Source organism: Eptesicus fuscus, chromosome 11 (assembly GCF_027574615.1).
Source record: "Eptesicus fuscus isolate TK198812 chromosome 11, DD_ASM_mEF_20220401, whole genome shotgun sequence".
Taxonomy (NCBI): Eukaryota; Metazoa; Chordata; class Mammalia; order Chiroptera; family Vespertilionidae; genus Eptesicus; species Eptesicus fuscus.
In genome coordinates, this window is record NC_072483.1 from 46518732 (window position 1) to 46534432 (window position 15701).

The following is a 15701-nucleotide window of genomic DNA, read 5'->3' on the forward strand; positions in this document are numbered from 1 at the left end:
TCTGGGAGTGGCCAAACGTTCCTGGGTCCGGGTGAGACCATGTGTCCCAGGATCCGGGTGAGGCCTCGTGAACCTAGGCCCGGGTGAGGCCACGTGCCCCTGGGTCTGGGAGAGGCCAAGCGTCCCTGGGTCCGGGTGAGACCATGCGTCCCTGGATCTGGATGAGGCCTCGTGCACCTAGGCCCGGGTGAGCCCAAGTGGCCCTGGGTCTGGGAGAGGCCAAGCGTCCCTGGGTCCGGGAGAGACCATGTGTCCCTGGATCCAGGTGAGGCCTTGTGCAACTAAGCCCGGGTGAGGCCACGTGCCCCTGGGTCTGGGAGAGGCCAAGCGTCCCTGGGTACGGGTGAAGCCAGATCCTAGGTCCGGGTGAGGCCGTGCGCCCCTGGATCCATCCGGGTGAGGCTGGGTCCCAGGCCCGGGTGAGACCACGCGCCCCTTGGGTATGGGTGAGGCCACGTGCCCCTTAGTCTAGGTGACGCCGTGCCCCTGGGTTCGGCCGAGACCAAACCAGAGGGAGTCGGACCTCCGTTACCACCATTTGTCCACCATCCAGAGCTGAGGGGTCAGTGCTGACATGTACACATAAGGAACTACTGGACATCGAAATTGGGTCTCAAAAGAACTGTTGGTCCAGGGGGAAGCTCGCTACAGATTGATTCATTTGCCTGTCAGCATAAATATTATTGCTCGTCTCACATTCAGTTCTTATTAGTATATATCTAGTGACATATGATCTCGTTCATCTAGAGGAAATGATGAACAACATAGACTGAGGAACAAGAACAGAACCAGAAGCAAGGAGGCATCGATCGGACTATCGGGCCTCAGAGGGAGGATAGGGGAGAGTAGGGGGAGTGTGGGGGGAGGGGGAGAGTTCAACCAAAGGACCTGTATGCATGCATATAAGCCTATCCAACGGTTAAGTTCAACAGGGGATTGGGGCATGCGTGGGGAGAGGGGTGGGATGGGAATGGGGGGATGAGGACAAATATGTGACACATTATCAATAAAGAAATTAAAAAAAAAAAAAAAACTGTCTTCAAAACACATCTAACTATTCTATCTAGTTTGGTGTGACCCAAATGTTTGGTTTCCTTTCCTTATCCTTCCTTTCTAATTTCTTATAGTCAGCACCTTCACTGGGAGAGAGGAACCAAAACCTGACCTCTTATTTAATCATTAGACCTAACACAGTCACTATTCCAGGTAAAATGACCATGCAAAACACAAATTCCCTTTCCTCTGCTATTAAGGCCATTTGGGAGCAAGATCTTTGAATGAGCATCTTTTCTTATTGTATTTCTCTCAACCTTTATTTTTTTTTATTTCTATTCTATTTATCATATTATATTTGCCCTTTATTGTAAGTCACCTGAAGTTCTTTTTGGAAACAAAAGTTGGGTGTAAATAAATTCAACAAACAAAAGATATACTCAGATAAACATCCTCATCCCAAAGTTTGATTATAAGCATCTCAGGAGATGCGTATGTCCTTAGTTAAAGACAAAGTAGAAATGTACCAGTTAGCAGAAGGTAAGGACAAATGGCATAGACAGTTGAATTACGGATAAAAAAGCAGACATCACAGCTCTGGTATCACATAAAGATGATAGAACCCTGAACACTCACCACAGTTTTCCTCATCTGAGTGATCTCCACAGTCATCATGCCCGTCACATTTCCAGCGAAGAGGGATGCATAGGTGATTATTACAGCGGAAAAACCCCACAGGTTTGCACGTCATCTCCTCTGCAAAGCATAGTCATTGCAAAGACTTCAGAAGCCAATGGTCAAGAAATGCCAAAGGAGTGCTGGCTTTCTTGTGAGAGTTCCAGAATTTGCTACCATATTTCTCAGAGCTCCCAGAGGGGGGAATGCCAGCAACACTCACTGTCACTAATCCTCTTTTGGCTAACCTGAACCTATCCTACCACTTGAAACTACACCCGTTCTCTTTTGTAGCAACAGTTCAGTTTCTGCAAAATGAATTGGTATCTGGCTTGTAATTTGCAACGAAGGCCTACACTGGAAGAGTAAGTGGTGCCACCACCAAACAGAACATTTCTATCACTTTGTCTTCACTTAATTAGATTCAGTTTTATTAAAATAACCCATTCCCTTCCTAACTGTTCTTCAGACTAATATAACACACACTCATAGTCACTTTGGTTTCAAGTTAGAGAATATGCCTAATCTTCACAAATTCCATTAATTCATTTGGCTTTTGTCCATAAGTTATTTCTTGTTGCCAGAGTGACTACAGCTGACCAATAGATGACATTGAAAGTCAGAGAGACATTCAGAATATAAAAATCTCAAAATAAGAAACACTGACTTTGAAATACCCTTTTATGTGTAGATGCTAAATCTTTTCTCTAGCCTCATCAACTTCAACCAATCTTAAAGAGTAGACAATTTAAGCTTATCAAGTGGAAATAAGGGTTCAATTTAGGAAAAGTTTTAAAAGTTCCTAATCTATACATAAAAAAAAACCTCAATATGCAAAGAAACTGAACGGCAGAACAACTGAACAACTGGTTGCTATGATGTGCGCTGACCACCAGGGGTCGCACGCGGAACATGACGGGCATCGGCAGCAGGCGGTAGAACGTGGAACATGGTGGCCATCAGCTGCGGTGGGATGGTGGAGCAGATGAGTGGGGATGCCAGACAAAGGTGGGGCACCAGTCGCTGTCCTGGGGCAAGCCTCTGGTGGTTACTGAAAATTCTTTGCTCCTGCACACCACAGTCCCTCGGGTGCTTGCACCTGCTGCCGGCACCAGCCCTGATCACCCCTCAGGGCTTCTCCACCTCCCCCTGCTCCTGAGGGGCAATCAGGGCAGTCGCTGCTGTTCACACCCGCTGATGGTGCTGGCCCTGCTTGCACCTGCTGCTGGTGCCAGACCCAATCGCTCCACGCTGTCTGTGGGTGCGAGTGGGGCCGGTATGTGGGAGTGGTGGTGGCAGGAGCGGGGCTGCCTGCAGACAGGGGACCAGGGGCCATGGCAGGAAGGGCCAGGCAGGGGCGCAGAGGATGGGCCAAGACCCACCCCTGTGCCCACCACAGCCTCGCGGCCCATAGTTCCTTTCAAAGTGCATGAATTCGTGTACTGGGCCCCTAGTATCGTAATAATGCCTTTCCTAATTATAGCATCCTTTGGGGATAAGATTTCATTTAAGATGCTATAAATTAAACTCCTCCAATAACCCTGTAAAATGCTACAAAAATGTAACATGTTATTAGAAGAATCAATAGGTAGGTGTAAACAAAGGAAAGATTAAGTGGGAAATACACTCTCATCTCCTGATAATAGCACTGAACACTTAAATTTTCTTGTCCCTCCCCACTTCCCTGCAGCCCCTCCTACCACAGCCTTGCTCATCGCTGTTGTCCCTGCAGTCATCAACACCATTGCACACAGCCAACTTTGGGATACAGCGGTAGTTTGTTTTACAGCTGAATTCCGTATGGTTGTCACACCGATAGGCAGGGCCCACTGAAAAGAGGAAGAAGCAATGTCAAAACTGAAGTCTCAGTACCAAAAGATACCTTCCACTGTCACATTTAGGAAGTGGGGCTAATGAGTATCAACATCACCCACTAAATTGACTCTGGTAACATGTGTCTGTTTTAGGTGTGATCTGTTCACCAAGGAAGGAAGTTTTCTCTTACTATTACTCATTTGTGTTTCCTTTGTGGCAAGAAAAAGGACTAGGTGTGAAATTTAAAAACTGGGGTTGAGTCCTAGCGGGTTTGGTTCGGTGGATAGAGCATCAGCCTGCGGACTGAAGGGTCCCAGGTTCTATTCTGGTCAAGGGCACATGACTGGGTTTCGGGCTCGATCCCCAGTAGGGGGCGTGCAGGAGGCAGCCTATCAATGATTCTCTCTCATCATTGATGTTTCTATCTCTCTCTCTCTCTCTTCCTCTCTGAAATTAAAAAAACAACAACTTGGTTTTAAAACAAAACAAACAAACAAACAAAAAAACTGGGGTTGAGCCCTAGCTGGTTTGGCTCAGTGGATAGAGCCAAATAAAACTGGGGTTGAAGTGTCAGCTCTGCCACGAAATAAAAAAAAAAAAATGGCCATCCATTAAATGTGAACCTGTTTCCTCATCTGTAAAATGGGAATTGGTGACAACCACGTTTCTGACTTGATATATTTCTCAGAGGCTCAAATGAGAAAGTACTAGATATACAAATGTAAGTTCTCTATCATATTCTGAACAGATAGACATTCAATGTATCAAGAGGAGAAATCACCGCATTCAGAAACAGGAGTCTGGCTCAACCTGCAGGACACATAGCTGGCAATTCTTTGTCTTGCAGTGCCAGAGCAGAGAAAGCCAACAAGGGTGTCCCACAGGGAAGAAACAGGAAGCTCAACACCTTCTCTCAATCCACACAGAGGTTCTCCTTGTTTTGTGCCCCTGGTCAGGCCATGCCCCTCCCACAGGCACTTACTGCATTCATGGACGGGCTCATCTGAGTAGTCTCCACAGTCATTGTCCACATCACACTTCCAGGTCTGAGGGATGCAGCGGCCATTGGTACACTTGAAATAACCAGAATGACAGGTCCTGCTGGCACAATGGGAACTGTCTTCATCTGAGTCATCCCCGCAGTCATTCACCCCGTCACACTGCCAGGCTTCCGGGATGCAACGTTTGTTGGCACACTGCCATTCATTGGACTCACACTTGTGGTGCTCTACAGGCAAGAGCATCTGGTTATCAGCTTGGAGGGTATCAGGAATAGACGCTACTACTTTATACTGATAGATCCTGGAGAACCCAATCATAATTTATTTTTAGAGGAATTATGTTCTAATGCACTTATTACCAACAGTACTACTACATGAGCAATTGACTATACTGTTTCCTAAATCATTAAATAATTTTTTCTTGCATGCAGAATTAGGGGATAAGGACTGAATCACTGATGGCCCACTAACTTCATCTTCCCAAGTCCCCGTTGCCCTAATGGATGTTTTTCGAAGTTTGTGTTTTAAAAAAACATACAAAAACTTTGTGTTTGTTGTTGTTGTTGATGTGTTGTTATTAGATTGGATGGGGTTTAATTTTTTTAAAAATGGAAACATAAATAAACATTACAACTGAGAGTCCTGAGTAATATGGGGGTGGGAAACCCTTATTTCCCCCTCAGTGTTAGCTGGTGAAGAGGATTCTATGTATAGCATATGGTAAAGAACCACCAATACAGTCAACTTACTATCTACCTCAACTACTTGCCTTGTATAGCCCTTAGGAATTCTAAAAAACAACTCTATAAAAATAGACAATAGGGTGGAGTTTTCTCCTAGGACATTGGACTGGTTTTTAAAAGGTTTATGACATTGCCTGGCCAGGCATGGCTCAGTGGTTGAGCACTGACCTATGAACCAGGAGGTCCCAGGTTCAATTCCTGTCAAGGACACATGCCCAGATTGCGGGCTCAATCCCGAGAGTGGGGCATGCAGTATAGGAAGCGGTTATAGGGTTAAGCCTCGGACTGACCTGTGGCAGGGTCACAAACAAGTTCGTTTGGAGGGCAGACCCCTCCCAGCATAATTAAGCCTGATCCTGTAACTGATCTCTAGATCTTTCCTGGGTAGCTAGTGGGCTGTGGGAGGGACAGCAAGTGCTGCCAAAACAAGTGAAACTTACAAGAACATTGTCAATTGCCTTGTTTGTCCCTGATTATAAATAAAGCCTCAGCTTTGCAGTCTGGATCTGTTCTGTGGCCTCAGCCAGGCACAGAAAGATCCACCCAGCCCCAGCTTTCAAATCCATCTCTGTGTCTCCTCTCTTTATTTCTAATATTTCTCAATCCCTGCCCGCCTCCACTTAGAAACGGTTCGTTCATCTCTCTTTCTGCGCGGGACGCAGAAAAGGGAGATCCCCGCCATGTCTGGCCCCCCGCCGCATCAGGCCCCCGCATGCAGGAGGTAGCCAATCAATGATTCGATCTCATCATTGATGTTTCTATCTCTCTCTCTCCCTCTCCCTTCCTCCTTGTAATCAATAAAAATATATTTAAAGAATAAAAGGTTTATGACATTCAGAAAATCCATTTGTATACAATCAACTTATAGAAATGAGCAAAGAAGGCATAAAGCAATTCAACGCACCACAAAGAACGAGGTCTTCATCAGACCCATCAGGGCAGTTTTGGTGAGTGTCACATAGGAAGTATGGGCTGGTGCAATTGCCATCCCTGCATTGGAACTGTGATAGCTGGCATAAGCGCGGTGGGCAAGTGGGGGGTTCATCAGAACCATCCAAGCAGTCTTTCTGTCCATCACATTTCCACCAGATAGGAATACACCTGCAAGGAGAAAATATACCACTTCTCTTAGCAAAGCCCCGGGAGCCGGTGGGTAGAGGAGTGGACAATGGTTATCTGGAGAGAAGAGGCAAAACTGAATTCCAAGTAATGACATGCATGAGTTCTCTCATGGCCTGAGAAGAGAATCAGTTAAATCTTGGTTACTGTGGTATATTTTCAGAGAAAACATAACTAGATGAGATAGAACAGGTTTGTTAAGATTCAGATACATGCTGAGAAAATCCTTTGAGTATGATGATTAAATTCTGCCACAACAAACAGTGGAGTATGTATTTGGAACTGTGGTTCTGGTATCAGGGATGGTCTGGAATTGTCTGCCTGGTCATATAAAAGACATTGGATATTGGTTGCTAACATTTGTTGAGAGCCTAAGTCATGATAGGTGTATTCTTAATCTAAGATATCTTATTTAACCATCAAAATAATCTTAGATGCTATGATTCGCATTAACACCTATCCTCACCCCACTCTCTGACTCAGTCCCAAGTGATCAATGGCCTGTGGCCATTGTCAGGAAAATAATCTGTGGCCATGTTTCACAGCAAACACATGATCAAAAATGAATTTGCATTTATAACTCTGGATCCTCTGGTAGAGTTAGCTAAGAAGCTAGGCCAGCATACATGAAAAAGATGAGAGAACTTCTATCACTCTTGAAGGCTATTTTTCAGTATACACATATCTACTATATGTTGGCCCTGACACTTAGGACAATTTATTAGAAATAAAAAAAAAAAAACAATAACTTAGTTTGTTTCCTTTCTACAAATATAAAAACTTGCATTGGTTAATAAGTTTCTTCCATTCATGAAAGAAATTATCTGAAATTAGGGACTGTGGTGAGTCTTGGTGTGTTCTAAATGAACCACATTAATTAGCCAAAATCTTGATTCATTTGAAAATTCCCATCCCCTGGAGCCTTAAATTTCAATGTGTATCCAAGCCTTACTTTTCATTGTTAGCACAAAGGAACTGGGTGCTAGAGCACATGGGCAAGCAATGCGTGCTGTCAACCAGCTGGATGGTCTTGAAGTCATCTGGACACTCGCAGGTGAATCCATTCCCTCCTGCTTCGATGAGGCAGAGATGAGAACAGCCACCATTGTTGGTACCACAGGGATTATTCACTAGTGAAAGAAGAAAGGAAATAAATATGTTCATTCACTGAGAAAGGCTATCAAACACAAATGAGCTGATTAGCCACTTCATCAAACTTATCACCTCTTAGTAAGAAAAATCATTATCCTAGTTTCATGCTTTTTCCACAAGTTTGTAAATAAGACAGATGAGAGAGCTGCATAAGCAACCCTGTGCATTGAGAAAACTGATTTGTGTGCTACCAGAAGTGAGACATACCCACTGGTATTATGGGGTAGTCTTTCGAGAGTAGGTAAGGAACTTAGCTTATATTCATATATCCAGAACCTAAGTTAAAGTTTTAATTTCCAGCAGATGCTATATTCTCTCATTCTTAAGGATATAGGCAAACAAAGTATGGCCAAGGATGAGGTGGATCGGTAAACTAAGCGGCATCTTTACCAATTTTCTGGGCTGCCATTTGGAAATAAAGACTAGTTTGAAAAAAATAACATGAAGAATATTAACTTCTAGAAAGAAATACTGAATATCTTTATCTTGCCAATTCTCATTTTCTTATTTCCAAGTTTATCAAATGTTTTAGCAAAACACAACAACCATGCAGGCTCATAAAATCCATTGTACCCCCAAAATATACTCCAGACTTTTGCTAGAATATCTGTAAATCACATAATGACTTTAATTGCATGAAGGGGAAAATAAGTTCACAAATAAATAAAAACAAGTTCCCTAACTTATGATACACTGAAATGTGTTTGTCTCAACATTTTGACCTTCTAGAAGACAAGCAAAACATACATTAAATGCAGAATACACAAATGGCATATGCAAATAGACATTTAATATGATTTTTTATAATTTTCTTTTAAACATTTCTTTTAGATCAATCATTTCAATAGATCAATCTTAGTATTAAGGAATTATTGTTATAACTATATCTAGATAATTATAATACATCCCTTAGGTATTAAAATTTATTGTGTTTATATAGGAAATGTCCTTATTTTTTTAAAGTGTTTCCTTAAGTATTTAAGACTGAAATGTGACAATATTTTTAATTCACTTTAAAATACTTCAATATCTAACCAAAATTGATAAAATAAATATGGCAATATAACAACTGCTAATTTTCACTATACACAAAAACCCAGATTGATTTTTAGGAATAGAGCCATTGTTAAGAAAAAGAGTTATAAGCAGCCTTTTCAGGAGGAGAATAACTACAAAGATATTCCATACCCTCAGCTTTCAATGTTCTGTAGAAAACATTAACAAGTAACACCATTCCCTTTATAAATCATGAGGTTTATGATGAAATAAACAAGAATGTCATGCACAAGAACCTAAAGCAACTGTGTCAAACTTCTGGATCACCTACTCACCGATTGGCTGCCTGTATGGATGATATACATGGATGTCATATGGTCTATGTGTTGTGTTCACTAGTATCATCCTATCTGATCCATCATACTTGTTTCCCTTTTCAACTGTCTTTGTATTCCAATCTGTCCAATAAATAGTGTCTTCAAAAATGGTAATAGCAAAAGGATGAGACAGGGTTCCATCATACACAGTGTGTCGATTTTGGCCCTCCAAATCAGAGTACCTGGAGTAGGAAAAGAAAGTCACTCAAAAGGGTCACTCGGTGTGGTTCAGTAGTTGAGCATGGACTTATGAACCAGAAGGTCACAGGTTTTATTTGTGGTAGGGGCACATGCCTGGGTTGTAGGCTCAATCGCCAAGTAGGGGCATGTAAGAGGCAGGCAATCAATGATTCTTTCTCATCATTGATGTTTTGAGCTCTCCCTCTCCCTTTTTCTCTGAAATCAATAAAAGTATATTTGGGAAAAAAAGAGTCACTCAATGAAGATAATTCCTCTCTTCTAATGCCTTCAAGCATAGAGAAATTGATAAATTAACCAATAAATTCTATCTTCTAGAGGTAACTGAAGTTCAGATCCTCCCTAAAACTCCTTGTCTTTAATTAAAAAAAAAAAAAAAGTAAATAATGAACTACAGATGTAAATGTTGAAAAGGCAATGCCTTAAAAATAGGAATAGCCAGAGCAGTTTAAATCATCACAAACTCCTAACCACAGCTGTTTTCCTGCACATACAGCTAGTTCAGCTATTGTGTGTTCTTCATTAAGCATCCTTTTGATATCCTGGGACAAAAACCAGTTTTGTTTCATAAGTCATTGGAAGAAATCAGAGGATAACAATACTGAGCTGGAATACTGTTCTGCCTTCTCGTGAACATTTTGGGGGAGAAGCTGTTCTAAAAGACAGCATATACTAGCTAAATTAAATTATAGGCCTGCAGGGTTAACTATGCATATACTGGCAGCACATTTATTATTATTAATCATTCCCTGGGCACTATTAATGAATACTATTCCAGATAATAAACCTCCAGAGGAGGTTCTCTGATTTCAAGATGTCACAGAGCATCCTCAGCCAAATATCTAGGTCCTCTTAGTTCCATCTCATTCATTTCTCTGAGTCTGTCAGAATAATTTTTTAACATATTTTTATTGATTTCAAAAAGGAAAGGAGGGAGAGAGTGATAGAAACATCAATGATGAGAGAGAATAATCAATTGGCTACCTCCTGCACACCCCCTACTGGGGATCAAGCCCGCAACCTGGGCATGTGCCCTTGACTAAAATCGAACCTGGGCCCTTCAGTCCGCAGACTCTGTCCACTGAGCCAAATCAGCTAGGGCAAGTTTGTCAGAACATTGATATTAATTATTTTTAAATTTTGGAGCTAACTCTAAAAACTCCAACAGGAGGTGAAATGAGTTAGCAACTAAGAAACTTGATCATGTTAGCCATATGATGTCAGAAATATGATTGATGGTAACTTATTAAAAAAAACTTGAAGACCTCCTTGGCCTCTGTTGATAAGACTGCAGATAAATGATCACAACTTAGTCACTATCTATGGGCAAAGGATCTGAATAGACACTTCTCAAAAGGGGATGTGATAGCACATCCCAACGTGTACAAGAATGGATTGTATGTTCCATAAAAATGTGTTTACTTATGTAGTCCATGAAATGTACTTCTGAACACAGGCATTGCTACCCCTCCAAGAGTTTATCAAGTCAAAATGACTACATGGATATTAAAGATTCATTAATTCCCAGATCACAGAGCCTGATATTAAGATTGGACTATTAGGCAGTAACCTACTGCCTGAATTTTAGAATCCAGCCGCACAAATTTTATAAAAAAGGGAGCAGAATATTAAGTAGCTAGAAAATTCCTTTATGCATTTAATGCTCCTTAAAATAAACCTCCAAGTGTTCAAGACCAAGAATAACCTACAAGTCCTTTCCTACTGACCCTAAACATACTTACAACTAAACTAATTCCAAGGGACTGAACTCAAAACAGGTGTTAGGGAGAAATAGAGGCTGGTGGCATAGCCTATCAAAACAATTCAGTGTCCTCTGCTTTCCAGGATAGGGGTGCCAGAGTCTTCATCTCATGTGTCAACAGCGGAGAATTGTAGGGAAATGTCCCAATTAACTATGATTAACTATGGGATTGATTAATTATGTCTGCCATGAGCACAGGATAGAGCACTGGAATGTGTGCCAGGTATTCTCTCCTTCTCCGTGGCATGTTCCCAAGAGAACATGGAATGAGAGAACTTCAAACATTTCTACACTGACTTTGGCAGTAAAATAAATTAAACAGAACAACAAAAATCTTTAAAGGCCTTTAAAATAACTCTATTGGGTTAATGATAATTCTATGCTTTTGAATGTAACAGGCTGTTGAATGTATCTGGGTACCTGTTCATAAATGTTTACCCAGAAGACATTACTACAGTCCACCTAGAACATAACTAACAATGCCCCAAAATAAACATGTACTGGTTGGTTAAGAAAGGATATTACCCTTTTTACAATGAGTATTTTTCATTGAACAGTATAATATTTAACACTTTTTAATTGCTTTTACTAGAATGATTTGAATGCATTATCATATTGAGTAAATGTTAACAAATTCTACCTCTATATAAAACACATCAATTTACTTACAAATGAATGCATCAAAGTTATTTTAGGGAAAATCTTTTTTAACACTGTTCTTTTTCTGTTTGCACATGCTAAATGTATTAATTGTGTATTTGGGAGGGAAGAGAAAAATAAAGGGATAAGGAAATTAAGATAGATTGAGCACTAAGCTGACTATCATAGAGGAGAAATTACTAGTTCCACTTTTTTAGATATATATAAAAAAAGAAAACAATAAGTGAAAGCACCAGGACAAAAACCTGAGCTGTATGACTTCAAAGTTCACTCTGTTTCTATTGCATCATACCACAGAGCTCAGTGAATTGCCTATGGGCAGTTTTAGATAGAAGTGATCTCAGAGTGACCTTCAATTCACAGGCCAATTAGAAACCGCCTGGCAACATAAGCCCTGGTGTTTGGCATAAACAGTTACCCAGTTTGCTTTATTATTTTCTGTATACGTACTCAATGTAACCCAGGTGAGCATCCGCCCAATAGAGTCGATCATTGGTGTAATCAATGGTGAGGCCATTGGGCCACGCTATCTTGGTAGAGATAATTACAGATTTATTGATTCCATCCATGCCTGCTCTTCCAATGTATGCTCTGCGGGTCCAGTCTCCCCAGTAGACATACCTGTTGGAGCAACACAAAGGGTCAGTTCCTGAAGCCAAAAGAAGTCAATAGCCAAAAGACATGGCTCTTTTCGATTAGATAAATAAAGTTTACATTCTAAAAAGCCTCTCAGAAAGGAAAGAGAACTAATAGAAAATAATCTAAAGGGGAATGATATACAGATAATGCTCAAGAATGAACATTATTAACTGAGGATTTCAGTGGACTTGGAAGGGCAAGTCCAGTAAAGGTGGACTATTTTTTTTTACCATTTTTTTTTGCATGCAGCCAAAATATGACTTGAAAAGTGAGAGTCATGACAATGAAAACAGAATAGCTCATGAATATTATTTGAATAAGCCATGCTACTAAACCATTTACCAGGTAGAAAAAGCAGGAGACAAATCCCAGCAAGACATTGGCCTTGAGATAACAGAGGCAGAATAAGGGCAGGAAAGAAGAGCCCAAGATTACAGGGAGACAATACCCATATTGAGGGTGAAGGACAATTCCTCTGGGATTATCAAAGCAAAAAGTGTTGTTGGCATCCAAACAGTGTTCGACCAGCCTGCGGTGGTATCGACCATCAAGGTCGGAGACAGAGATGCACTTCAGGTAGGCATCCACCCAATAAAGTTTTCTGAAATGGAGAGCTCAGGGTTACTCATGCAGACTTTTTGTCTATGAAACATTGCAGTTAACAACCCAACTTCCTATCCAAGCTACCCTGGAATCACACATACAGTTATTAGGAGGCACTTTTCCCCAGGCAAACAAGGGCAAGGAGGAAAAGTTGGCCTTCCTACAATGGGGTAATGAAAGATGAAATATGTGCTTCAGTCCCCCCTTTAAGATGATGTCACATAGGAAATTCTGGGGCCACACCTCACACAAGGATTCTGGCTTTACTTTCTTTCTTTTTTTAAAGTATATTTTATTGATTTTTTACAGAGAGGAAGGGATTGGGATAGAGAGTTAGAAACATTGATCAGCTGCCTCCTGCACACCTCCTCCTGGAGATGTGCCCGCAACCAAGGTACATGCCCTTGACTGGAATTGAACCTGGGACCCTTCAGTCCGCAGGCTGATGCTCAATCCACTGAGCCAAACCGGTTAGGGCTGGCTTTACTTTCTTAATACTTAGTTCTATTCCTGCAAATCATTAATTGCTATGCTTTTTTACACCTAGTAGGGCTATAAAATACACATATTCAAAGTCAATATTTTATTAATTGTTCAGCAGGCACTTATTGAACACCTATGGCAGGCCAGCTACTACTTAGGTAGAATTAGGGAGCAAACTCCCTCATCCCCATTTTAGGATCTTTACCCTTGAGGTCGTCAAATAGAGAAGAAGTGGAAGAGTCCTCTGTAAGACTGGGCTGACTGCAGCATAACATTAGCAGATATGGTCCTGCTCAAATCTGTTAACCACAAAGCCAACTACTTTACACTGCCGAGTATCTGACAGATTCAACATTCAATAGAGGTGTAAAGAAGTGTTGTTGATTCTATAAAGTTTAATTAAAATATCCCTAGCTTACCTTAAAGATCCTCAGTTTCTAGAAGGACTATCTTAAAACAAAAGTTTCAGGTTAGCCTTCTGCTATTTTGTAATCAGCCCAGACTGGGAATGACTAGTGCAGTAAACCAGACTGTGAACTCAGGACAGCAGGGCTGCTCAGGACCCCCAGGGCCAGGTCCGCTCCACAGTGACTGAAATTACCAGTGAGTGCATGAGTCATCCTTTAACACAGTGTTTAATACAGTTCCTCATGTTGTGGTGACCACCAACCATAAATTATTTTTGTTGCTACTTCATAACTGTAATTTTGCTACTATTAATGAATCGTAATGTAAATGTCTGTGTTTTCCGATGGTCTTAGGCAACCCTGCTAGCGGTTCTCAACCTGTGGGTCTTGACCGCTGCTGTAGAGCCTAAGACCATCGGAAAACACAGATATTTACATTACAATTCATTAACAGTATGAAGTAGCAACAATTACAGTTATGAAGTAGCAACAAAATAATTTTATGGTTGGGGGTCACCACAATATGAGGAACTGTATTAAAGGGTCGCGGCATCAGAAAGGTTAAGAACCACTGCTTTAACATCACCTCTAGTTAACTGAGTGGCCAGGATTAACAGAGCACCTTTCTCATTTATGATACCCCTCCCCAAAAAATGATAGCATACATTTTTAAAACCACTAGATTTAAGGTTCTGTGGTATCCCATTTAAGTAGTAGGTACACAACAGGAAAAAAAAAAAATGCAGAGGCATTAAATGTATCCACATATTAACCAAGTTGAAAAAGATCAACTCCCTGTTAAAATGAAAACATATGTTAGAAATGTTTAAAAATAATTTCTTTTTAACTTTTAAAAAACTCCTGTTTTCTTACCTGGCAACCCAGTCTACAGCCAGGCTTTCCACACCTGGTAGTTTGTGCTTCATGATTGTCTCCCTGTTTGTCTTGTTCAGAAACATTCTCTCAATGATGTTTTTCTCTATATCGATCCAGTATAATCTCTTTTCCACTCGGTCAAAATCCAGTGCCACAGCATTGCCCAGTCCTTGCAAGATGAGGGTGTAAAAGGAGCCATCTATAGTTAGGTTTCTCAAATAATAACGGTTGCTAAATATGAGATAGGGCTCGATGTTACTGTTCTGCCGGCAGCTCTTTCCATCTGGTTCTCGGATGTAGCCTGGGGCACACTTACAGATGTAAGAGCCGATTACGTTCTCACACTTCTGGCTACAAACAAAGGGTGTCTCCATGCACTCATCAATATCAATACAAGTCCTCTTGTCAGACATAAGCTTGTAACCAGGAGGACAAGAACAATAGAAACTGGTTAAGGTGTCTGTGCAGTATTGGCCGCAAACATTGAGTGTAGGGTCATTGCATTCGTTAATGCCTGGAGGTAAAAGAAAGTTATTAGAGAACATTAAATGTCAACAGTGGATTCACCATAATGGCCCAAAGCCAATATTTCCCCTGTGAAGCACCAATCCTTAATCGTGCTAAATGGTAGACAGACAATATGGGATTTCTCAAGGCCATAGATTAGTTTTTTCAATTTCCTCTCCAACTTAATCACATGACCAATTATTTTAACAACTAATATAACTAACAAGCTTAACTTTGACTTTGAATCCTATACCGATATGTAGAATCTTCCATTTCAATGATGCGGCTACTCACGCCATGGCCAATTTCAGGCTACTGGTGTGACAGCACTGAACAGGTATCTGGGAAGAGATACATACATTTGGCTCTCATGGGATGAGCCACCCAGCACTCCATTGGGTGTCCCTTTGGCCTGTGACACATGGCCAAACTAACGAAAAAACTATCTAAACAGGGAGGAGAGTGTGTTCTTGTCAATCTTATATTTTATAAATTCTAAAGTAGTTGACTTGTGGGGGTTGGAGTGAGGGGGAGGTTAAACCTCACCCCTTCAATCATCTGAGTATGAAAATGAAGAACAGGCTAAGAAATCCCAGCAGAGGGGCAAGCTCAGGCAGCAGGTCATTCCAAGGGTTCAAAGAGAATCAATGCTGTTAGGTACTAATTGTCTGACTATGCTCATCTTCTGTTCTCTG

General features: G+C 41.2%; 1 protein-coding gene across 1 annotated transcript in view; it reads right to left on the minus strand.

Moving 5' to 3' along the window:
* LRP2 (LDL receptor related protein 2) overlaps window positions 1–15701 on the minus strand; it is a 174581-nt gene that overhangs the window by 39138 nt on the left and 119742 nt on the right. The window contains exons 51-59 of the mRNA XM_054723511.1: window positions 14497–15013; window positions 12579–12731; window positions 11942–12112; window positions 8830–9053; window positions 7299–7476; window positions 6132–6328; window positions 4466–4711; window positions 3369–3497; window positions 1630–1749 (exon numbers count right to left, since the gene is read on the minus strand). Of these exons, the coding sequence (XP_054579486.1) occupies window positions 1630–1749; window positions 3369–3497; window positions 4466–4711; window positions 6132–6328; window positions 7299–7476; window positions 8830–9053; window positions 11942–12112; window positions 12579–12731; window positions 14497–15013 (1935 nt within the window). The remainder of the gene's footprint in view (window positions 1–1629; window positions 1750–3368; window positions 3498–4465; window positions 4712–6131; window positions 6329–7298; window positions 7477–8829; window positions 9054–11941; window positions 12113–12578; window positions 12732–14496; window positions 15014–15701) is intronic.